At 46.2% G+C, this 25,760-nt stretch overlaps 1 protein-coding gene across 1 annotated transcript in view; it reads left to right on the top strand.

Moving 5' to 3' along the window:
- Positions 1 to 25,486, top strand: part of SNTB1 (syntrophin beta 1) — a 239,868-nt gene extending 214,382 nt beyond the window's left edge. Inside the window, exons 5-7 of the mRNA XM_061123889.1 lie at positions 12,980 to 13,176; positions 17,946 to 18,136; positions 22,106 to 25,486. Of these exons, the coding sequence (XP_060979872.1) occupies positions 12,980 to 13,176; positions 17,946 to 18,136; positions 22,106 to 22,198 (481 nt within the window). The 3' untranslated portion in view covers positions 22,199 to 25,486. The remainder of the gene's footprint in view (positions 1 to 12,979; positions 13,177 to 17,945; positions 18,137 to 22,105) is intronic.
- Positions 25,487 to 25,760: the final 274 nt, after the last annotated feature.

Genomic DNA, 25,760 nt, shown 5'->3' with positions numbered 1-25,760 from the left:
TGCCCTGTGACATGTGGAATCTTCCCAGACCGGGTACCGAACCCCTATCCCCTGTATTGGCAGGCAGATTCTTCACCACTAGACCACCAGGGAAGCCCTGAATCTACCTTCTTAACCACCATTCAGTAAAGTCAGAATGGTTGCTCCGATGGGTAAGAATCTGCCTGTAATGAAGGAGACTAGAGATCCAACCAGTCCATCCTAAAGGAGATCAGTCCTGGGTGTTCATAGGAAGGACTGATGCTGAAGCTGAAACTCCAATACTTTGGCCACCTCATGCGAAGAGCTGACTCATTTGAAAAGACCCTGATGCTGGGAAAGATTGAGGCAGGAGGAGAAGGGGATAACAGAAGATGAGGTGGTTGGATGGCATCATCGACTCGATGGACATGGGTTTGGGTGAACTCCAGGAGATAGTGAAGGACAGGGAGGCCTGGCGTGCTGCAGTCCACGGGGTCGCAAAGAGTCGGACACGGCTGAGTGACTCAGCGACAGCAACTGCACCATTCTCTGCAGCCTCCAGGAGTGTATTTCCTATTCCCCGAAGATCAGATGGCTCTTTGAAATTGCTGAGTGGATCATATAAATCTTTCCTTAGTGCTCCTGACAACTTAGTCATAAACAGAGAGGCGTTCAGAACCTCCAGCAGAGTGAGGACAGAGCTGGGGACTCTCTGACACCTGGAATTTATGGCCAGGACTTAGACCAGGGGCTCTCAAAATGTCGTCCCCAGCCAGGAACGTGAGCACTGCCTGGGAACTTGGGGCACATTGCAAATCTTCTGTCCCACTTCAGAAGAATTAAATCAGAAACTCCAGGACTGGGGCCCGGCCCACATGTGAGGGCACAAGCCCGCCAGGTGCTTCTGATGTGGGCAGATGAGAGCCCCTGGTTCAGGAGACTCTACTGGCTCCCAGGGTTCCTGGCGGGAAGGAAACGCTGTAGCCAGGACCAGGGCCTTTGTCCTCTGTGTTCTTCAGAAGCAGCAATTTGCTTCAGGCAGTGGTGACCACTGATGAGTTAGTTCAAAGGCTGTCCTGGATCCAGGTGCCCACAGGGTCATCAGCAGTTCCCAGAATGTGTCTATGGATGCCCTGCTCTTCCATCTTATAGGCATTTCCCACTGGTCCTTTGCTGTCTACCTCAGCTTCCTCCAAATGACTGCACGGTGCCCCATCAATGGATCCTCCAGGACACAGGCTGCTACTGCATAGCAATGACTCAAGTACAGACTCGTTTAGCATAAGGCCTGACACATGGCCACAACAAAATACCATAGGTCCGTAATTATTTTCTCAATTCTGGCAGCTGGAGGTCTAAGATCAGGGTACCAGCAAGGTTTGTTTCTGGTGAGAACTCGTGTGTGTGTGTGTGTGTGTGTGTGTGTGTGTGCGTGTGTGTGTTGCATCAGGAACTTAGTTCCCTGGCCAGTGATCAGACCCGTGCCCCCTGCATTGGGAACACAGCGTCCTAGCCACTAGGCAACCACGCAAGTCCTGAGAGCTGTCTGCTTGATTTGCAGATGCTGTCGCCTTGCTCTGCGTGGTCACAGAACTTCCTTGTGTCCCTGAGGAGAGAAAACTTGAGCTCTCTGGGGTCTCTTCTTACAAGGACACTAATCCCATCAGAGCAGGGCCCCATCCTTGTGACCGCATTTAACCTTAATGACCTTGGTTCTATCCCTAAATACAATGGCATTGTAGACTGGAGCCTCTCTATATGAGCTGATGGCTGGGGCAGAATTCAGCCCGTTGCACCGGCACAGGACGGCCTTATTTAACATGATGCACGCAGCAAGACTGGCAGCTGTCAGTCCTCGTGCCATCATCTCAGCCGTCCTGGAAAGCACCAGTCAGAGTGTCAGAGGGCCCTTTCTCTTGCAGAAGAACTGTCTGGGACTGTAGCCAGTAGGAAACAGGTTTCTTCTAAAATCAAGTCATTCCTCAGCTCAGACATTTCATTGATTTGCTGATTTCTTTGTGGTTCTTTTTTTTGGGGGGTGGGGGGGGGTGGGGGAGGGCATCCAGGCATATCAAATGTATATTTTTCTGGAAGATGAAAATGTGATTGTGTTTCAAGGCAGAGGCACTAGAAACGCTCACAATGGTCTTGGTGTCAGCTGCCACAGGAAGCTTCCAGGCCATCACTCCTTCCACTGACAGCATTCCATGCTGCCTCTGTGCCCAGATGGTGCTGCTCACAGCAGTGTGCTCCGGAAGCTTGCAAACATATTGTAATTTTAGCTCCTCTCATCCCTCAGCTATTTATGAGGCCTTGGGAAAGCATTTTTTTGCTTAGCCAAAGCTTATTTGATGTTGCTGAACGTTAAAAAGAAAGAAAGAAAGGTGTTCTTGCCCAAACGGAGTGTCTTATCTTTTGTCACTGTCGTCATCATTAGCAAGTGAGACAGGTCTACAGAGAACGAGGATTAAGGTCGCAATATTTCTGGAATTTAGAAGAAGTGTAGCCCAAAAATTCTGCCCGCTCAGTCCCAGGGGTTGGGGAAAGTTTCAGAAGCACAGAGCTTGTGAACAGAATGACGCTGCACTGAGCCCAGTTTCCCGACCTGTCCGTTTGGAGGAGCTGCAGAAAAGCGACCCGGGAACACGCACTGCTCCCCCTGACGTCACTCGGGGGCCGAGACGCGCGGCGTTTGTCTCGGGAATCTTCCGGTGCCTTAGCAGCTAACCTGTTTCTGAGTGCTAAAAGCAGGCGCAGACGTTTTAGGAATGCTTCCCACTGGGGAAGGCTGCCCAATTGCATCTGTCAGACTAAATTAGAATCAGCCTGTGGCTTTCACTCTGAGCCTGGGAGGCCCCTCCCTCTCGGAGGACGCGGGCATGTTCCGCGGGCTTCCCCGCGAGCCCGCGTGGTGTCAGCCGGCAGTGCGGGGTTGGCCCGCGCACCGGCCGTCGCGTGGGTCCCCGCGTGTCTGCTGCCGCCCCTGCCGTCGCTCGAGCCGGTGCGGGAGCCCTTGGGACGGGGTGGGGGGGGGGGGGCGGATTAGCTGAGCAAGGAGATTCGTGGACTTTGGAATCAGACAAGCCAGGAGTCAGATTCTGAGACTTCTGCTTGCGATGGGGCAAAGTATTGATATCAGTTCCTCTGGATCCAAGTCTCCTCATCTACAGGAAGCAGTAACAGTAACTTCTGCTGCCTCCAGTTATCGATAAGATGGATTTCTCACTTGCTCTTACAGTGAGTGTAAGCGTTCAGCACGTAACAGGTGTTAATAAGTGATGGATAAATGCCAGCAGTCGTTATTATTGGAGAAAGCAATTGGCGTTAATGCATGAATGGCTGAAAAGGAATTGGATCTCTTTAACCCTACACGTGATCCTGCATTTACCAAGGACTCCTAGTGTCTTACGCCAAAGTCATTGAGCTATAAGGACGGGGCTAAGAAAGAGTTGTGGGTTTGTCTGTAGGGACGAGGATGAGTGAGATGGACATAGGGACCTGGAACCCCTTACTTCATAGCACGAAGCTGGTCCTGAGTGCTGCCGCGGGGAATGCATGGCAGGCGGTCACGTGGCTCTGAAAATGTACCTGGATAAGCCTGGTCGGAACTGGGCTCCTGTCTGCTTCTCCTTTGTTTAACAGGTCTTGGCTTGCACTCAGTATCCCTAATGATGTCCCTTTCTGAGAGATGGGACCTGGCCTGGTTCCTTTGCCACCATGTTTAGATGGAAGAAGTTTAGAAGGTGCAGTCAGGCAGGTGTTCAGTGATTCTTGGTCGAGGAACAACAGGCTTGTTCTTGGGCAGCCCCTCCTGTCTGATGGTTCCGGGAGTATTAGGGATTCTTCCCCTTCACTTCTTCCTGGAGACTGTTGACTGTTGGGCCCCAAGTTATGGTGACCAGCTGATGAAACAAAGAATTCAAGAGGAGCACCAGAACTATCGAAGGGGTCTGACCAGTTGCTTTTCCTTCCTCTTTTCTTTCTTTTATTTTTCTGTGGCTTGCACTGTGGCATATGCATGGAGATACTAATTACAGCAATTAAGGAAAATGAGGGTGTAATATTGCTTAGCAACCCAGTTACCTAATCTGTAATTTTACTAATTTGGCTGAATCTGTGTGCTGCAACTGTTTTGGTTTTAATTAAGGATATTAATAATAATGTTTTAATGGAACATTTTATGTGACATTCTCTAACGCCTTATCCAGAATTAAATTAGTACATAAGCATCCCTTGTGAGGTAGGGTTTTCTGTTTCTGTGTTTTTCTTGAAACTAGTCAGACAAAAGGGGCCTGTCTGAGGATCAAGAAACGATATGCAGCCTCACCTCACACCTCCGTTGTTGGTGGAGAAGCCTGTGGGCTGGTCCCCACAAGGACAGCTACTTCTACTGCCAAGTTCCCAAAATCTTGGACAGAGAATTTGACTTGAAAGGGGGCTTATCACGCAACTTCTTTGAGCCTCCTGGTATCCACCGCTTTGGGCATAGGACGTAATTTTAAAACATTTCACCCTTTCTTTTTGTCTGATAAAAAGATAGATGGGGAAAAAAAAAAAAAGATAGATGGGTTAGGCACCCATTTATTTATTGATAGTAGTGCATATGTGCTCATGTGTGTCCGACTCTTTGCAACCCCATGGATTGTAGCCCACCGGGCTCCTCTGTCTGTGGAATTTTCCAAGCATGAACACTGGAGTTGGTTGCCATTTCCTCCTCCAGGGGATCTTCCCAGCCCAGGGACCCAACCTGCATCTCCTGTGTCAGCAAGCAGGTTCTTTATCCCTGAGCCACCAGTGAAAGCACTAGTTGCTAAAGATGGATTTGGAAGCAGAAACAGGAAATGGATGTTAGGCTAATCTCATACAACATTCAATCCCAGTTACCTTTCCAGATCATATTTTTTCAGGATGACTTAATCTGGAAATTAGCATTTAATGGATGCAAATCCAAGTTCTTTGGATTGAGCCATAAGTGCTCTTTGGTATGGTTGAGGGTCAGAGAATGGGAGACAAGTCGTAATATCTCATAGCAGTAATTAATCAAACCTCTTGGAAAGGAGTCCTCTTTGTGTTCCAGTTGTTCATTCAGTCATTCATTTCACAAATATCTACTGAGTGTCTGCCATGTGCCTGGAATTGTTCTAGGTGCTACGTGTACAATAGGGGATAACCAAATAAAAAGCCCTGCCCAGATCGAATTAATTATAATAATGATTCTTACAGTATATTCTGTGCCAGGTGATGTTTCAAATAGTATTCCTAAAACCCAGTTCATCCTAACATACTGCTGATCCATCCCAGATTGCACCTGAAGACCCCGAGGCGTGGAGAGCTCAAGAAACTTGTCAAGGGACCTCCCTAGTGGACCAGTGGTTAAGAATCCACCTTGCATGCAGGGGACATGGATGGGTTCGATCCCTGGTCCAGGAACTAACATCCCTCAGCTGTGGGGAAGCTGAGCCCATGAGCTGCAGGAAAAGATCTTACATGCCGCAGCTAAGACCAGAGGCAGCCAAATAATTTTTTCTTTTAAGGAAACTTGTCAAGGTCATACAGTTGGCTGAGAGCCAAGACTGTGTGTCTGCTCCCGGCTCTGTGCTCTGACACCGGTGGCTTGCCTCTCTTGCCCCGCTGTCTCCTGTTACACGGTCCTATTCATCTGTTCACCTACCTGCACTCCTACAGTCACTCACAGGGAGTGTAAACTCTTGCTGGAGTTGGTGGCTTTGCTTCCAACCATGGGAATGTGTATCTGAATTTTGTAACCAGAAACAAAACACGTCCTTGGGCTTCTCAAGCCATTTCAGAGAAAACTTAGAAACTGAGTGTGCACTACAGCTTGAAAACTTGTCCCAGGGTACCAGTATTTTTTTCTTGTTGGGTAAGAAAGTTATCTTCTCTAGGGAGACAGCATTTTCTGGGTTGCTATAGTTTAGTCCCAGCTGCAGATAAGAAACAGATGGTCATATTTTTAAGGATACACAAATAACTTAAAATGTAAAATAATTGAAAGATAAATAATAGCTATTTCAGAGTCTTCCCCTGGGACTACAGATCAGGAAAGATGTTTGGAAAGAATCTTGGGAGGAATATAAAAAGACCGTTCCTGGCAGGATGGGGGAAAGTCAGGCCAACAGAGTCTATCCTTAGCCTTACCTTTTCCAACGTCCAAGTGATGACTTTTAAAATCTTAATGTCCAGCTGACATTTACTTGGTACATAATATCCCGAATCTGGTTACTGTAATGTGTTCCCAAATGCACTCGGCAAGTGAAGACCCCATTAAAAACTTTTCAGTGGCCCCACATTTCAAAGGATTTCAAAATAGGTCAAGTGTGTGTGTGTGCATTCATAGTTTTCACCTTCTACTTGAATTCACGTTTCAAAAACATCTTGAAAACCTTGCGTTCATGCAGTTACTCAGCCAGTATGTGTTGAACTGTGACCATAAGTCAGGTAGGATCCTAGACACTAGGGAATCCATGAGAGATGGGACAAGCCTCCTACCTTGAAGGACATCAGCGGAGATGAGGTGGTGATCTTGAAGCGATAGGGTGGGGACTTTCCTGGCGGCCCAGTGGTTAAGGCCCTGCAGTTTCAACGCAGGGGCTCAGGTTCGATCCCTGGTCTGGGGACTAAGATCCCACCTGCCATGCAGCCAAAAAAAAGAAAAAAGTCCCTGCTCTGAAGCAGTGGATTGGTGATATGTGTGGAGTCCAGAGGACGGGCACCCACCTTCAGGGGATCCATGCTACGCTTGCTCTGGAGCACCAGCAGTTTGCTGAGCTGTCAGCAGTAAGCTGCATCCCCCAACATCTTCCTTCACCCGGAACCTGTCTGTGTGAACACCTGAGCAATGAACCGCACACTCAGAGAGGAGCCCAGGAGCTCCCACGGGCTCCAGCCCCGGCAGGCTCAGCTCATCCTAGATCCCAGGAAGCAAGTCGTCTGCTCCAAGCGTGGCTCTCACATGACAGCCCGCAGAGGGCTCAGATCTCAAGGTGAGAGCACTTCCATCCCCGTGAGAGCGCTTCCAGCCCCATGAGAGCGCTTCCAGCCCCCGAGCCGCTGGCCGCAGAGCTGACCGATGCACAGACACTGCAGATGCGTGTGCCTGCCTCCTCCTGCCTTCCCATTCCTGTCTCTCTTCTCCAGACTGTGTTCTCAGTGGTTTCTGATGCTCAGTTAGAAGGAGAGGGAAAGGGCTCCCTGAAGGCCCCTCAGGGCACCCTGGAATCCAAAAGGACCCTGAAAGCTCTGCCAGCAGGTCTCAGCTCTCTCCTGTTTCATTTGCTGGTGGCCAGTAGGTGCACTTAAGGGGTTAATGAGGTCATAAGTGTAGATTTCACCCCACCTGAATCAGTTAGCTTCATCCTGAGAAAGGCCATTTCTCAGCCTGTGGATGTCAGGTAACAGGAGCCAGACATGGACAACTTAGACAAAAAAGACAGGAACCAGTGCAAGACAGCACAGATGACTTCATCTAGTATTCCAACTCGGAATTGCCACCAACATTAAACAAACAAAACATATATTCCAAAAAAAGAAAAAATGTATTCTACACTAAGTCAGAATGTATGTATTTTTCAGTGTCATGGAAGTCCTGATTCTAAACATTAAAGTGAAAGATTTGGGTTCATTTTAGTCCCATAGCCTTGTAAAGCTAATCTTTACATTGTGTGCTATTTATTGCTTAGAGAAATTTTTAAGAATTTTTTAAAAAATAAGTAGAAATAAAACCACCCACAAAATTGCTTGACATTTTAATGGATTTGTTTGCAAGCTTTTGTTTTATATCATTGAATTGTGTAGTAAGTTAGTAAGTAAGTTAGAGTCGCTCTTTGTGACCCCATGGACTGCACAGTCCATGGAATTCTCCAGGTCAGAAACCTGGCGTGGGTAACCTATCCCTTCTGCAGCGGATCTTCCTGACCCAGGGATGGAACCCGTGTCTCCCGCACGGCAGGCGGGTTCTTCCCCAGCCGAGCCACAGGGGAGCCCACTGAGCTGCATACCTGTGCTCAGTAGCTCAGTAGTGTCTGACTCTGGCAACCCCATGGCTCATGGGCCCCACCAGGCTCCTCTGTCCATGGGGTTTTCCAGGCAAGAAGACTGGAGTGGGTTGCCATTTCCTCCTCCAGGGGATCTTCCCGACCCAGGGATCAAATCTGCATCTCCTGTGTCTCCTGCATTGGCAGGCGGGTTCTTTACCACTGAGCCTCCTGGGAAGCCCTGCTTGCCAAGAGTCTCTCCGTGAATATAGGTGCATTTCCCCACATTCACAGATATTTACAAATAGTTCGTTAGGTCTATTCCGTTCCCCATCCTGAGGATGTGTTCCCGTGCGCCTTGTGTAGATATCTGATGTAGTTCGTTTGATTTTCACCTGGAAGGAGTATCCTTTTGTTACCAGTATGCACACTAGGTAGCAGGGAAAACAATTTACTCTGCCTCAGTTTACATACTCAAAAGAGCACATAACTCAGTATGTCTACTGTTCTTCACATGGCAAATCAACTTGCTCTTTAACACAGATATTTGATAACTCACACTTGAAAGTGCAAGTCGCTCAGTTGTGTCCAACTCTCTATGACCCCATGGACTAAACAGTCCATGGAATTCTCCAGGCCAGAATACTGGGATGGATAGCCATTCCCTTCTCCAGGGGATCTTCCCAACCCAGGGATGGAACCCAGGTCTCCCGCATGGCAGGCAGATTCTTTACTAGCTGAGCTATCACACTTGGCTAGTTGAAAAATCTGTTTTTCCTCTTCCCTTTTCTTCATCAATGAGAATTTGGTAATAAGACAAAGAACAAAGTACTCCAGTAGTCCTTCCTCCAAAGGCACTTTTTCCCCATCATTATTTCCTATAACAGTGAGTTTCCCCATCAAAACGCCCTGTGCCCACTGTGGGTCAGCTTCATACAAGGCTAGCTCAATCCTTGCTGTACTGGGTTAGTGATTTCATTCCTTACATCCAGACTTACCAAATGCAAAATTTCTAGCAAATTGCATTTTCCAGTTATTATTGGCTTTAATTTTAGTGTCTCTGGAGGAAAAGAAGTCTGGGTGAGAAGTGCCTGAGCACGGGACGCTCCCCGTTTTCTGCCTCTAGGTGACGCTTCGGCTGGCCATGGACTGTGACAAAGTCCATGTCCCTTGGGTAGAAGCTAAGCGGATAGAAAGTGAGAGCGTGAGCAGGACAGTCGTCAGGAAACTAACCTTTACTGACCGCTTACTAGGACACATTGAGCACTGAATTAAGTCCTTTACGTACTTTCTTCTTAGAACTGTCTCTTTCTGGCTATGCCGGGTCTTCACTGCTGTGTGGCTTTCTCCGGTCGCAGGAAGGGGGCTACTTTCTAGCTGCGAGGCGCAGGCTTCTCGTGCTGGTGGCCTCTCCGTTGCGAGCACAGGCTTGAGGTGCACAGGCTGGGTTGCACGTAGCCTGTGGAATCTTTCTGGGCCAGGAATCAAACCCTTATCCTCTGCATTGGCAGGCAGATTCTTAACCATGGACCACCAGAGGAGTCCCTTTATATATTTTCTTATATTAACATTTAATCTGGTAGCTTAGCTGGTAAAGAATCCGCCTGCAATGCCGAAGTCCCCGGTTTGATTCCTGAGTTGGGAAGATCCCCTGGAGAAGGGACAGGCTACCCACTCCAGTATTCTTGGGCTTTCCTGGTGACTCAGATGGTAAAGAGTCTGCCTGCCATGCGGGAGACCTGGGTTCCATCCCTGGGTTGGGACGATCCCTGGAGGAGGGCAAGGCAACCACTCCAGTATTCTTGCCTGGAGAATCCCATGGACAGAGGAGCCTGGCGGGCTACAATCCGTGGAGTTGCAAAGAGTTAAACACGTCTAAGAGACGAAGCACATCACAGCAATCCTACCCCTAGTCATATGAGGCAGGAACACATTTCTTAAGTAAGCAAACTGAGGGCGGGGGCAAGGGATGGAAATATCTATTGAGTACAAACCGTATCTAGATTCTGTACTAGGTACCATACACAGACCCTTCACTCGACCTTTACAACCCTCCTTAATGAAGTATGACTCTTAGAACGTTTAACTTAAATGGTAGAAGAGGATCCTAATGCAGGTGGCTATTCCTCCCAAACGTGTGTCCCTTTTCAGCTTACCAGGCAGCCTGCCAGCCATGTCCAACTGACACAGATTTTAAGATTTTAAAAAGGAAGTACTAGATATATTTCTCTTTTTTATTTCATTCATTTTACTTCCATCTTTAGGTGGTGTTTTTTTTCAACTTTTATTTATTCATTTTTTGACCTCACTGCACAGCAGGTGGGATCTTAGTTCTCTGACCAGGTGTGGAGCCCGCACCCTTGCTTTAGAAGCTGGATGGTGGATCTTCACCACTGGATGGCCAGGGAAGTCCCAGATAGATTTCTTGAAATGACTGAAATATAAACACCTTTGAGTAGAAAAACACTTCGGAGCAACTAAGAAAACAGTGTGAATTTGTGTTTTCTCTACGTGCTGCTTCTTAATGAATTTTCACCCGACCCTCAGTCCCTTTAAATTCTCTATTAAACTTTTGGGAATTGCTCTCGTTTTATTTACCCTCCCCCAGACGATGAAGCCTCAGGCAGCTTCTCGGTCACTCTCATCACACAGCGTTCTGCTTCCTCCTGATGAGCTGGTCTCCACACGTGAAATCCCTGGGACGGGCGGGGAGGAGCGGTGTCAGCAGACTTCCCATCACAGCGTCCTGGGCTCCTCTCAGCAAACTGCAGGGAGATTCTGTCTCTTATAGTCACTTCTTGTTGAGGCAAAACTGGCAAATAAATGTATACCATGATGATTTCCTGTCCATATCCATTATGCAATTATTACTGCAATCAAGTTAATATATCCATCACCTCACATCGTTACCTTTTTTTTTGCAAATTTTATTTTTAGCAAATTTCAAGTCTAAGTGACGTCATACAGTATCTCTTTCTCTGTCTGGCTTATTTCGGTTGGCATAATGCTTCCAGATTCATCCATAAGGTTGCAAATGGAAGGATTTCCTTTTTTGTCTAAGGCAGAATAATATTACATTATGAATATATGCATCACATCTTCTTTATCAATTCATCCACAGATGGGCAGTCAGGTTGCTCCCATAGCTTGGCTATTATAAACAGTGCTGCAGTGAACTTGGGGGTGCAGATACTTCTTTCCAATATTGACTTTGCTTCCGTCAGATATATATTCTCAGAAGCAGTATTGCTGGGTCCTTTGGTAGTGCTAATTTTAATATTTTGAGGACCCTCCTGCTCTTTTCCGTAGTGGCTGCACGAATTTACATAACTACCAACAGTGTGCAAAGGTTCCCCTTTCTCCACTTTCTTGCCAACGTTTTTTATCGTTTCTACCTTCTCTATCTTCAAAGAACTGTACAATCAAAAGCCTTTTTCAATTAACCTTTTTCTTCAAGTCAGCATTGCAAACCACCCCTCCCACCGAATTTCAACTTTGTAAGTAAAAGAAAGCTCCTCAGAGTTATAGGAGCTTGTCAGTCGAAATTCAGTGGGCTACAGTAGGTTTTATTTTACTGATAATTTTGGTCTACAGTATTTAAGCTTGCAAGAGAAAATAAGTTTTTGGACTTCTTCCATACAATTTTTAATACAGAGGTAACAAGCCCTTTGCCTACGAAAAGAACTCTCCCATCCACCAAGTGAATAACACCTGGAATTCCACTAGCAACTGATGAACTGTTTCTTTCTCTATTGAAAGAAAAGGCTGAAAATGCAAATATCCTGGAGACAAGTAACATTTCCTACATTGTACTCATGCTCTCCTGCAAATTAATGATACTAGAGTCTCTCCCAAAAGGAGGTTGGATATGGAGGAGAAGGAGAAAGCATAAGAGATCTGAGTGTTTAAACTGGGCGAGTGACAGGGAGGAGCCAGCCCTTCTCAGAAGGCAGCACCAAGACCGGTTGCCCTGTTTCCCCTGGCCTGTTAGAAAGGATGGACCGTGGGAGTCACGTTTTATGCTGAATGTATGTTCTAAAGTCAGTGTGAAATCGCGTCCAGTAAAAATCACTTTTGAAAATCACTTTAATCTCCCATTAAATGCAGTTCTCTTCCATGTCTGAAGAAGTCCAGCATCACTGTGCTTCTTCAAGCTTTTCAAAAATTTTTATTTAATGGTTCATTTTTATTTTGGCTGTGCGGGGTCTCCGTGGCTGCTCTGGGGCGCCCTCTAGTGCGGGAGCGGGAACTGCTCTCCCATTGCCGCTCCGGCTTCTGCTGTGGGGCTTCTCTCCTTGTGGCGGCCGGGCTGCAGGCCTCCGTGGTGTGGCTCCCAGGCTTAGTTGCCCCGAGGCACATGGGATCTTCCTGGACCAGGGGTCGGATTGGTGTCTTCTGCAAGGCAAGGTGGATTCTCGACCACCAGACCCCCAGGGAAGCCCTCTTTTTCAAGCTTTACACAGACACACAGATTGCTACTTCTTTAGCTGAGTCCCATGGTTGTCTGCTGCTTGCATTTGGAGACTGAGTGCATGAGAAATGCACACCCAGAAGTACATTTCTCTGCAGCCAGATACTCCAGAGTACAAGAAAAATGGTGTGTGTGGGGGCGGGGGGAGGGAGCTAAATCCAACTCAGAAAACAACAGATTTCCTTTCTTGTCTCACGCTTGTGCTGGGTCATATGTATTAGCGGTGGGGGTGGGGGTTACACACCATTTAAAATTGTTCTCTCAGTCCTTTCCGTATCTTCCTCTTTGGTCTAAGTGTCTGCACAGTCAACCGATGCCCAGCTCTTGGCTGCTGTATTCATCTCCCTCCACCACGGGTGAGGACCTGGGTGAGGACCTGGGTGAGGCGGGGGCAGAAAACCATTGTGAGCGTTAGGGTATCCTGGATCCTCGGGTTCCAGATCAGAAAAGTGAGAGCAACTCAAGCAACTCACTAGCTGGAGCTTTTTCTCAAGTGACGTGTCAGGTGGATACCGTAGCTTCCATTTTGATCATTTCTCCCTCTTCTTCTCAACAGGCTGGTCCATTCCGGTCCAGGAAAAGGATCACCCCAGGCTGGTGTGGATCTGTCTTTTGCAACGCGAACTGGTACTCAGCAGGGAATTGAAACGCATCTCTTCAGGGCCGAGGTCAGCAGGGACCTCTCACACTGGACACGGAGCATAGTACAGGGGAGTCACAACTCGGCGGAGCTCACTGCGGAGGTCAGCACAGGTGCGCACCCGGCTTTGGGCTCCTGACGTCACAGCCTTATGGGAGGGGGCACCCTCCACTGCATCATGGCCTCATTGTAGATTCCATTACTGGCTCCTCTTGGGGTACTTAAAATTCCAGAGGTAAACTTAAATTTCAGAGATACATTTCAAATTCTTCTAAATTAAGACACTAGTAATGCCCTACTAAAATGGGACCTAGAGAGCAGTCCCTCTCGCCACATCTAGAGAAAGGCCAAGAGTAGCAATGAAGACCCAGTTCAGCCAAAAAGTAATTAATTAATTAAACACTTTTTTAAAAGTTTAAAAAAGAACAGTGATGCCAGGCTTCTTGAGACATGGGAGAGAACTATACTTTATGGGAGATTAAAGGGATCTTCAGGAGTGATTTTTACTGGATGTTATTAGTACATTTAGTAATGCTCTACTAAAATGGAACCTAGGGGTTTGATTATGAAAAGTCTTATTTCATCTTCCTGCAGAAAAAAGTCATCCACTGTTTCCCCATCTATTTCCCATGAAGTGATAGGACCAGATGCCATGATCTTAGTTTTCTGAATATTGAGCTTTAAGCCAACTTTCTCACTCTCCTCTTTCACTTTCATCAAGAGGCTTTTTCAGTTCCTCTTCACTTTCTGCCATAAGGGTGGTGTCATCTGCATATCTGAGGTTGATATTTCTCCCAGCAATCTTGATTCCAGCTTGTGCTTCTTCCAGCCCAGCATTTCTCATGATGTACTCTGCATATAAGTTAAATAAGCAAGGTGACAATATATAGCCTTGACGTACTCCTTTTCCTATTTGGAATCAGTCTATTGTTCCATGTCTAGTTCTAACTGTTGCTTCCTGACCTGCATACAGGTTTCTCAAGAGGCAGATCAGGTGGTCTGGTATTCCCATCTCTTTCATAATTTTCCACAGTTTGTAGTGATCCACACAGTCAAAGGCTTTGGCATAGTCAATAAAGCAGAAGTAAATGTTTTTTTTTTCTGGAACTCTCTTGCTTTTTTGATGACCCAACGGATGATGGAAATTTGATCTCTGGCTTCTCTGCCTTTTCTAAAACCAGCTTGAACATCTGGAAGTTCACGGTTCACGTATTGTTGAAGCCTGGCTTGGAGAATTTTGAGCATTACTTTACTAGCATGTGAGATGAACTTAAAAGTAAATAAATAAAAGATGGGTTACACATCAACATGCAGCAGGGTTTCTCCACATTTCCTTCATTTGTGCAAACACGAAAAACCAGGTATTTTGTAGACTTTCTACTGCAGCATCTCTGAGATGATCAACATCTTTTAAAAACTATCCTGGGGCCTCCCTGGTGGCTCAGTTCGAGACATGGGTTCGATCCCTGGTCCAGGAAGAGTCCATATGCCAAGGAGCAGCTGGGCCCATGCACCACAATTCCTGAGCGTGCGCTCTGGAGTCCGGAGGCCACAGTCCTGAGCCCCGTGCTGCACCTACTGAAGCCACGAGCCCGCGAGCCTGTTCTTGGCAACAAGAGACGTCCCGCGATGAGAAGCGCTCATGCTGCCAGAAGAAGCCCCCGATGAGAGGCGCGCAGGCTGCAAGGCGGAGGAGCCCCGCTCACCGCGACTGGAGAAAAGCTTCTCAGCTGCGAAGCCCCTGCACAGCCAGAAATCAATCAGTCAATCAATAGTTATTTTAAAAAGTTATCCTGAAGATGGTTAGTACTCCCAATATTTTCCAGCATTTTTGAAAATGTTTCTTGATGTGTCACTGAAGTTTTCATTTTTGATATGTATTCTGTCTGGCAAGCAAAACTAGAGTTTTGAACCTGAGAAATGGTAAAGGCTCAAGTCACCTGAAAATGAAATTTCCTGAAGTTGTATGTATGCTAGCAGAGAAGTCCAGACTCCTAGCAACAATCAGGAGTGTTCTAGGAAAGAATAAAGTGGCCAGAGGGGGTTGGTTTAGTTTACAGTCCACACATTTCATAAAATTGTCTCTATAAGCTGAAATCTACTTTGACAGAAAAACAATGAGGCTGTTGATCGACCAACCCAAGGAAAACAACAAAGAATTGTGCAGCTTGAGCGAGCGGAACGGTGTGAGAGGAGTTATGGAAATGACCGAAGCCCAGTTTCAGATGCAAAGATGCCTGCAGGGAGCTGGAAGGAGGGGCTGGCGTTTTCATCAGAGCCTCAGTTAGCTTGATAATGCGTTCAATTTATCCTGTGTAGATTAAGAGCGCCTTTAGATAACCGATTCCATTATCTCAAGGCCACAAATACCACTTTGGGTCAATTAGAATTAAAGGGAATCACGGTCAGTTAATTAGACCATCCAGTGGCATAGCTTTAAAGTTCAAACATAGAGGAAAGGGGAAAAACACGTTTAGAGCCCAGTTGCCCACATTCTGCAACGTTAAACGGTGTCAAAAATGAAGATTCAAAGCAGGAAGCCGTGTATAGATGAACCTGTGCGTAGGGCAGGGACAGATTCACACGTGGAGAACATCCGTGTGGACACAGCACAGCGGCGGGGACTAGCCGGGAGAGCGGCTCTGACACATGCGTGCGCGCGCGCGCGCGCGCGCGCGCGCACACACACACACACACACACACACACACACACGACTGTGTGCACGCCGGGGCCGCTGTGAGCCTGCGCTCTGCCCAGGGAGCTCAGCTGCGTGCCCTGCAGTCAGCCAGGCGAGTGGGATGGGGTTTGGGGGTCGGAGGAAGGTCTCAGAGGGAGGGGGGTATGTGTGTGTATAACTGATTCACTGCATTGTACAGCAAAAAATAATGCAATGTAGAGCAGTTATACTCCATTAAAACAAACATAAAAAGATGGGAAGCCATCACTGCAGCTGTGCTGCCTCCGCGCTGCGGGCTGGTCATCCGTGAAGCAGACGGTTGGTGGAGGTCCAGGGCCCCCGAGAGGACATGTGGGAGCTGCCACGGGCCTGTGCCCAGGACTCGCAGCTCCATTAGAGAAGACGTCTTCGGAAAATGTCAGCCCTTAGTTACAAGTTGAAAGATGGGCTTGAAAGGAAAGAGTATATGTTTTAGCCAGTTAAAAGCCTCTTCATTCTGAGAGCGGAGAGACAGCCTGTTTGTCCCACCGCGTTAAGACCCGGAGCGTCTCTCGCGGGCATCCCTGTCCGGCCCCTCCGCGTCCTGCGCCGGAGCAGGACACCGGCGTGGAGGGAAGGGCTGGATCCGGCGTCGGAACCGCCGGGCTGGGACGTGCTCACCTCTCTGAGCTTCGCTTTTTTCACTCATACTAAGCTTCCCAGGGGCGGTAGGGTGAAACTCACTACGGTTTATAAAGCTGAGCTAGTGATGGTGTAGAGTAATCAATACTGCCTTCATCTTTGCGCCTCCCTCAGAAAGACGTGTCTTGGTTTCCCTAAAGAGCTTTCAGATGTATATGAAGGCCAGAGCCAGTTGAGTTACCAGGGTCTGTTAAATGTGGTGTTTTGTAAGACAAAAAAAAAAAAAAAAAAAAAAAAAAATCCAATCTGCTCCTTAATCACCTTTCCCAGAACACTCTGCTTTATTTTGGGGGCTGTGCGTTTTGAGGGATCTTATTTCCCCAACGAAGAATCGAACCCTTGGCCTGACAGGAGACCTAACCATCAGACTGCCAGGGAATTCCCTCCAGAACGCTTTGGTGGAGGGTTTTAACACTCACAGGTCTCCCTAACAGAAACTTGGAATCGGGAGGCAGGCCCGCTGCTCTTAATCAGAAAGGGCTGGTCTCTTTTCCTAGAGGCAGCGTGGGCCCCGGATGAGTGCTGGCGCATGACCTGATGGGGAGGTTCTGTTGTTCTCTGGGATCGGGGGCCCCTGCGCACAGCAGCCGAGGCTGACTGCACCCTGGGCGGTGGGGGACGCGGCTCGTTCTAGAAGCTGCTCCTCGCACCGCGATCTGCAGCAGCCGCTTCTCCAGGACCCACGATGATCAGATCATCAGGGAAATTCCAAAAGCTGCCCTTTCTGTTTATAAAAGGAGCTTTGACTTTTTAAAATGAAAACTCAGGTTGGTTTTTAACAGCTCGCTGCTGGCTTCTTACATGTGTTTTTGTTAACTTGGGTAATGTCACTGGGGGAGTGATTGCTTCTTTCATTGGGTGACAGGTGCTGCATTAATTGATTGATGATTGATTCATTTATAGATTGTGTGTGTGTGTGTGTGTGTGTGTGTATGATGATGAAGACAATGATCAGAGGTAGCTTACTCTAAATAAAAAATGTCAGGGACTTCTCTGGTGGTTCGGTGGCTAAGGATCTGCCTTGCAACGCACGGGACTCGGGTTCAATCTGTGATTGGGGAACTAAGACCCCACATCCCTGGGGGCCACTGAGCCCACATGCCAGAACAGAGAGAAGCCCCCTGGCTACAGAGAAGACCCCTCATGCTGCAGTGTAGACCCAGTGCAGCCAAATACATGGTTTTTTAGGGTCAGTTCTTTCTCCAGCTTGAGACAAGGCCATTGGAACACCTGTCTCCCTAGATATAAATCAGATGGTTACATTAGGGCTAGAGCCCAGATAAAATGCAGTAAATCTCAGCAAAAGGAATTTCTTTCTGTTTATTTCCCTTCATTTCACGGGACAAGTTAAATGACAATATCATAATCTAAGAAGAATACTTTCATGCACATTATTAATTTTTAACTTTAGAAAGCAGCCCTGTGGCTGGGCCTGGGGGTGGGGAGATGAGGTTAAGTGCCAGGGAGAAGGGACGCCCTTCCACTGCTCATCACTCACCCTTCCTTCTCTGTCTTTCTCTCAGCTTGCACCTACAAAAACCAGGAGTGCCGGCTGACCATACATTATGAGAATGGATTTTCGATTACCACTGAACCACAGGAGGGGGCCGTCCCCAAGACAATCATACAGGCTCCTTATGAAAAGCTGAAAATGTCTTCAGATGATGGAATCAGGATGCTGTATTTAGATTTTGGAGGCAAAGATGGAGAGCTTGTAAGTACACTTTTCTTTAGACTGTGACTTCGTGTATTTCCTTATGCAACTCACCCATACTGGCTCGCAAACATAATACTGCCTTATATTCATTTAACATTTGATTATTAACAAAGTATTTACAGGTTCATGTCTTAATGGATCCTTGCAAAATAGTGATGGCATCCAATTTTTTCAGCCGTTTACTTTGGTCTCATTTGAATATTACAGAAATATTTGAGTCAAAGGAAAGGATCCTTTATATAGTCAGCATTCAGTTCTTCTCAAAGAGGGCCCCACCACCGTCAAAATGTACCATTCATTGTTTAAAAGCATCTGATCTAAACTGGGCGTTGCGCGAGGTGTCAGGGATACACGGATGTAAACTGCCAGTCCTGCCCATGGTCTCCGAGGTCTCAGGAGTGCAGAAGGTGAAGAGCCCAGAGAGGAAGGGGCAGCCAGCAAACCCAGCAATGCTGGTCAGCTCCCCCGCGCAGAGAGGACCAGACAGGGACCGGGAGCTGTGAGCGCCTGTCAGGAGGCATCCGGCAAAACCGGTGACTTTGTCAGTCGGGGTGACATCTGTACTTCTATCATTGCAGGCTGCCCATGTGTTTAAAATCATGATTTCCTGCGATGTTACCAACTACCATAATGAAAAAATACATCACTCTACTTCCTCTGAAGAGTGGAAGTCACACTTGCCTCCACTTTCTAGCACGGGTGGTTCTCAGGAAGACACGGCATCTCATTTAAGCCGTGAAACGTAAAGCTGCAAAAAAGGACTTTGATTTGGAAAAGCCGGTCTCAGTCTAGGTCCTTCCTGATCACTGGCTTAGTCAGCAAATATTTATTGACTCATACTTGATAACCTAGATGGGGGGTGGATACATACAATGCAGAGACAAATCTCTAACAATAAGATCCAGTCATTGCAACTCAGCTCTTAGGCTTGTGTAACTCTCCCGCCCTCCCCCGGGGCTTCCCTGGTGAAGAATCTGCCTAAAGTGCAAGAGCCTTAGGAGCCGGGGGTTCCACCCCCGGGTCAGGAAGATCCCTGGAGGAGGGCACGGCAACCCACTCCAGTGTTCCTGGCTGGAGAATCCCACGGACAGAGGAGCCTGGCAGGCTGCAGTCCACGGGGTCGCACAGAGTCGGGCACAACCGAGCAACCCTCCCACCCCCACTCCCGTCTCTTTGAAGGAAAGGCCACGCTCCGCAACTGAGACCTGGTGCAGTCAAAATAAATAACTAAAAATTAAAGAAAGGGTTTCTGTGGGTACTGAGTTGCTTCAGTCATGTCCGACTCTGCGACCCCGTGGACTGTAACCCGCCAGGCTCCTCTGTCCACAGGCTTCTCCAGGCAGGAACACTGGAGCGGGTTGCCATTTCCTCCACCAGGGGATCTTCCTGACCCAGGCATCGAGCTCGAGTCTCCTGCATCTCCTGGCAGGCGGGTTCTTTACCACTAGCTGCATGCCTGTAATCTCAGTGTTGCGTGTTCCAGGGCAGGCAACACTGCTAGCCAGGGCAGCACCAGACTTCTTCGGCTGGGGTCATGCCACTCCACAGGAGTCACGATGAAGTTGGTGCCATGGGGCGGAAGGAGATCTGAACTCGCTTGCTAAGAACAACTTCCAGCTAGTCATTTTCCTAACATTTAAAGTGGATCCACAGGATTTTATAGAATTTTGTTGTTGTTTATTTGTGTGTTGCAATCAGTAAATTCAGTCTGAAGCACCACTTTGGAAAGAAAGAAGTGATTAGCAGGTCCATTTTCCTGGGAACGCTTCCGGTTCAGTTGCTCCTCTATCCATCACCCAACTGGGCACTTTTTGCAAAAGGTGACTTTAGCTAAAGGTGCTGGGCACCTTTTGCTAAAGCCTCCCAAGAAGTCTTCTGCTTTTTATCCATGGCTGGAAAATTAAAGGCTTTTTGCCAGTGAGGAAAAATAACTTAGGTCTAAACTGGTCTTTCTGCCTGTAATTGCGACCTGACTTGAAAAAACTTAGGAAGGACTGATTTTTCTGCTGTCGATATGTTAGTCTGAGCAGCTCAGTTTCAGATACACCTTCCCCAGGATCGAGGCAGGTGCTAGGGAAGGGAGCAGAGGCGAGTGGTAGAAAATGCAATAAACTGAGGGTCAAGAGACCCCTGCGTCTTTCTGAGTCTGGAACTAACTCATCACGTGTCCTGGGCAAGTCCTCTTATCTCTTTGGCTCTGAGTCTCCCCATCTAGAAAACATAGGGACTGAAGTAGGTCATCTTTAAGGTTAGTTTGAAAAGTTACATTCTGTGTTAGTAAAAGTGAATATGGTAGTGAAGTGGATTTCCCTGGCAGCCTAGTGGTTAAGAATCTGCCTGCCAATGCGCAGGACACAGGTTCAATCCCTGGTCTGGAAATTAAGATCCCACATGCCACAGGGCGACTAACCCACTTGCTCCAGAGCCCGTGTTCCAAAATAAGAGGAGCCCCCCTCACTGCAAACTAGAGGAGCGCTGAGCACACAAACGCAGCGCTGCAAACACGGGTGCCACCAAAACACGAGAGGCGGCGGTGGTTAGGCCCAGAGCCTGGCATCAGACAGACCTGCCTCTGAGTTCATGCTTTCTCTTTCCTGTAAGCTGTATGGTCTTAGAAGGTTTTATAGCTTCACCAGATCTTAGTTTCACATTTAAGATATATTAACAGTAGCTATCCCATAGGCATTCTGTAAGAATTTACTAAGATAACATACAGAAAATATTCACAGTGCCTGGTTCATGGTAAGTACAACTTAACTTTGCCGGATGTTACTGTGGTCAGGTTGTTATTGTCCAGCATCAAGAGTAGAGTTGGGGATGAGGGGGACGAGAGAGTGGCCCTGGTGTACGCACTGCCGTAGGCAGACAGCCTGTGGCACGGCGCGGGCAGGCGCAGGGGCCCGGCCAGGTGCTGTGGTGCCCTAGAGGGGTGGGAGGGACGTCTGTGTCCTTAGAGCCGATGCTTCCCGAGGCCAGCAGAAACTCACACCGCACTGCACGTGCTTACGGCTGACTCACCCCGAGGACAGCAGAAAGTCACACCGCACTGCACGTGCTTACGGCTGACTCACCCCGAGGACAGCAGAAACTCACACCGCACTGTAGAACAGTTATCCCCGTTACAAGAATATCCTATGATAAACCATCTTAGAAAACAGTATTAAAAAGAGAATGTACATATAGGTATAGCCGAATCACTTTGCTGTACAACAGGAATTAACAACACTGTAATCAACTATACTTCAATAAAAAGAAAAATAAAAAATGAGATTAAAAAAAAGAATTAGGAGCAACACAATGTGCTTGAAGTAGGTCAGGTGATTAAAAACTCAGCCTGTTAGGCTCTGACCTTGTGCCGGCTCTAGAGGGACACACAGGAAAAAGCCGCCTTCAGAAGGAGCCTCAGCAGACAGTGCTGGAGGTGCTTACGACACCCGAGCTGTGAGCACGCGGCTGCCGTAGTGTAGCTTCTGTATTTTCTGGTTTGCGAGGGATTTCCACCTGCAGTATCTCATTTTAATACTCTACCCTGTAAGTGAGGTTGGACTGAGAATACTTTTAAATGAATTGTCCAAGATTATGTACACACCTGAAAAGTGTTAGAACCAGGACTCAGATCTATGATGGGAAACAGCACTGCCTCATGCTGTACCTCGTCCAACATAAATAATCGTGATACCAAAGATAAAAGGTTTAGACAGTCAAGAGCAGCACTGATATGTACGCTATTGGTTTGTATAAATTTCACAGAACTTATTTTGGGAAATAAGATATATGAGATGTAAGGAGTAAGTTCAAGAGTTTTTTTTTTTTTTAATCTCATTGGGGGGCAAGGATTTAAAAACACAGTTGCTCCAGTTAACGCTTAAAAGCAGAAAGTGCTTGGCTCTGTTTGATGTGTAAATCAGTATTTTGTGTCAAGCATTCATTTAAAATTTTTCCTGTTCTCTTCTTTTTAAATTTCAGCAACTGGACCTGCACTCCTGCCCTAAGCCAATTGTCTTCATCCTCCATTCCTTCCTGTCAGCTAAGATCACAAGACTGGGGTTGGTGGCCTGAGCAGAGGGGCGAATGACCTCTGAGCAGAGGAGGCTTCGGCGCCCCTAGGACAGCGTCGTGTCGGACAGCATCCGCAGTGACCGCCAGGTGCAGCACATCAGCTTCAGACCCCGAGCCCCGAGTAGCAGCATCCGGCTTCCCCTCAGTTTTCGCAGCTACAAAGGGTACCCTCAGAAAACACCGCAAAGACTCTCAGAGTGAAACTGTTTTTTTAGCACAGTAAAAGGGTAGAGAGGTGAGGCTGATTGGAAATACACAGCATAGCTCTTAGATAATGCCAATCAAGGACATGCTACTGAAACAGCATGTGCGGCTCTTAACCATACAGTTTCTAGGCAACTGGTTCAGCCGCTAAGCCAGGGCTGAACAGATGAGAAAAGGATGTTTTCCACCTCCCCCTTCCCCACCCCAGGAGTAAGCACCCCTGGTTTTACTGTGCTCTATTTCCTACTTCTGAGTTGACTTCACTGGTAAGGAAAGTACTCAAATGGAAACCCACCTTCTATTTAAGTATGAAACAGCTGTTACTTTTTCTTAATGAATTACCTTTCAGTGATGTAGGATGATTCTGCAGTGTTCTTGTGAGCATATGATGAGTGGGAATTAACGCTTCAGATACTTAGCTGTAAGCCAGTAGATTCTGAGCCAGAGTAGACTGCTTAAGTTGCAAAGCTTTGCTGAAGAGTGGTTTGCGTGAAAGAATTAATTCTGGGGCTACACTCATACCAAGGCCTGCTATTTTAGAGCCTGACTTAGAGCTTTATTTATAGAAAGCAAATCATGGATTTTTTTTAAAAAAGATTGTCATTTGAGATATATATATATAATAATTCACGGCAGGTAACTAATTATACCCATTTTGTGGTTTTCAGTGGAAGTCGCTGAGCAATGTATTGGCCCTTATTTCTGCCTGTGCTGTATGCATGCATTTTCAAACAAGTAATAGAGCCTTATATGATTCTGTTTAATGCTGGGTTCTACACAGAGAGCCAGCGTTATAACCAAACCCATGAATAGCACTCACAGCTCTTTTGGAATTCCAGGGAAATAATATAATGACCTGATATTTTTCTACAAGAATATTTTCAGACAGCATAGTGAAGTCGCTCCGTGGTGTCCGACTCTTTGTGACCCCACGGACTGTAGCCCACTAGGCTCCTCTGTCCATGGGATTTTCCAGGCAAGAACACTGGAGTGGGCTGCCAACTCCTTCTCTAGAGGATCTTCCCAACCCAGGGATCGAACCCGGGTCTCGTGCATTGTAGGCAGACACTCTACTGTCTGAGCCAGCAGGGAGGTCCCAGACAGCACAGTCTTACTGATTTAACACTTTTGCTTTTATATTTCAAAACACATTCACTGAAAACAACCTGTTATTTGCTTTTAAAGTAATTTTCCTCAAATCTTGAAAATTAGCTCTAGAATTTCTGTATTTGCAACTCTTCTCTCCTCTGTAGTTTACACAAATGTTCCAGGTTAGATTTGTGTCTTTTCAGAGAGCTTTAAAAAGTGATTTTGTTCACTCAGATACATGTGTTTATGGGGTTTTACTTTAGACCAGCATTTTATTTTAGATAGGTGTTTCCCCAGAGTAATACAAGTAACATTAATTCAAGTTCCAAATGGTATTGACTGAATGGTATTTTGTATAGAGGGAAATAAAAGGGTTAGTAATCAAAAACTGTTATATACTGCATTAAAAAATGTTAAGAGTTCATGGTTGCAGCCCTCTTCAAAGACTTTATTGCACATTGCAATTCTGCAGGGGAAATGATCCTAACACATAGGGATGATCCTATGTCATTCCTAACACATCTACAGAACTACTTTCTAAGACATCTTATGAAACTAGTGTTTAAACACACACACACACAAAACAATCACTTTGGAAAACATAGCTTTAACACTGATTTTGTTTTGTTTCCTATTTTAAAATGCTGAAGAGTTAAGTCCCAGCCTCAATGTTGTAGGAAAGCTTTGATGCATCTGTAAATTGTAACACACTCTTTCATGATATATTTTCAAAATCACTGGAATGTTGTTATACAAGAGAACTATACTTGTGTATTGTAAATAACATGAAAATAAAGATATTAATGCCAATAGTTTAATTCAACAATATGTAATCTAAGGTGCTCAGTACCACATGAAGTGTGAGTTAATTACTCATAATTAAGTTGCAAAGATCTTATTATATATTTATAGACATTAAAATGATCATAATTACAAATACTGTTTCTTCATCACTTGAGTTTTAGGCTGATTACTATCTGGGTGGGGGTCAAAAGAAACTACATTCTCTGCATTTATAAAAGTTTAATTTAAATATTTATATTTTAGAAAAATATATTTGAATAAAATCAATGCATTTTCTGAATTAAAATATTAGCAAGAAATTGAAAATTTTACTAAGAATTGTGTATATAAATCATTTTTCTTCCTCAAAATTAAACTGTATATCAGAGTAGCTATGATGAATCAATTCAAATATTCATCTTTTCTCCTTCAATTCGAATTCAACCAGTTATTGCTTCACACTGTAGATTCTAATCTTGTCTTGATGTGTGTTATGAGTGATGTGAATAACACAGACTCATACGTCTGGATCATACTTGGGGGCGGAGAACAAGTCAGCTGTCATTTTGGGGGATTTGTTTTTGTCCAGTTCCTTCTGTGATCAATCTGTCTCGTGTTTGAATTGATGAATTATTAAATTCACGATGTCTGTTCTTTTAGGTGCAAACTAACCTAATGAATGATGTCTTAAACTAGACCTTGAGGGAAGCTGCCCAACTGTTAATTAGGTGAGCCCTGTGGTGTGGTGACGTATCTCTAAATCATCCCATGGGAATTTAAAGAAAACCAACAGGAATGCAGATATCAAGTTTCTTTTTCTGACTTGACTAAGTAGGAGAAACAAAACTATAAATCTATTTTAAAAACCATTCAGGCAGAGACATTTAATTAATTGTATCAATTGATGCACTGAAGTGCTTAAAAAAAAAAAAAATGCATGTTGCTTTGTCCAAAAGCTTGTTGACCCTGCTTGGTTGAAGTCAGAAGGAACGCTCTTAATGGGCAGGAGTCCTCTACAATTAATGAGTGGGGGCCTTTCTGGCCCTTGTTTTACAGATATTAGACATTCTATCTTGAGGGGACTGGAGTGGACTGGGGTGAGGAAGTGATTTATGAATGTACCATGAGTTTATAAAATGTGCCTATGTTTATAGCACTGTGGCTATCCTGTAAAATTTATATATGAATTAAATAAATATTCACCTCTGCGTACGCTGGGCTGGCCGGTGCGTTTCCTCAATAGCCACACAGGGATATGGGGGCATAAAGACGCATCTTGCTGGTCTCTTCCTCCAGGATTGGCCTAGAAAGGTGCCAACAGTGGGGGTGGGGCTGCCACTAGCTGTGTTTGTGTGCACAGGTTCATGTTGCGTCTTCACCTGGGGCGTAGGGCTTTTAAGTCTCATTTTAACTACATTTTCATGGAATTTTATCTATACACCAAGCTCCAAATACTCAAATTCTCTTTACTACCATACCTTGGTTT

This window comes from Dama dama, chromosome 21, assembly GCF_033118175.1.
Source record: "Dama dama isolate Ldn47 chromosome 21, ASM3311817v1, whole genome shotgun sequence".
In the NCBI taxonomy this organism is placed as follows: domain Eukaryota; kingdom Metazoa; phylum Chordata; class Mammalia; order Artiodactyla; family Cervidae; genus Dama; species Dama dama.
Note: the sequence above shows the minus strand (reverse complement) of the source record. Positions and strands in the feature narration are given on the sequence as shown.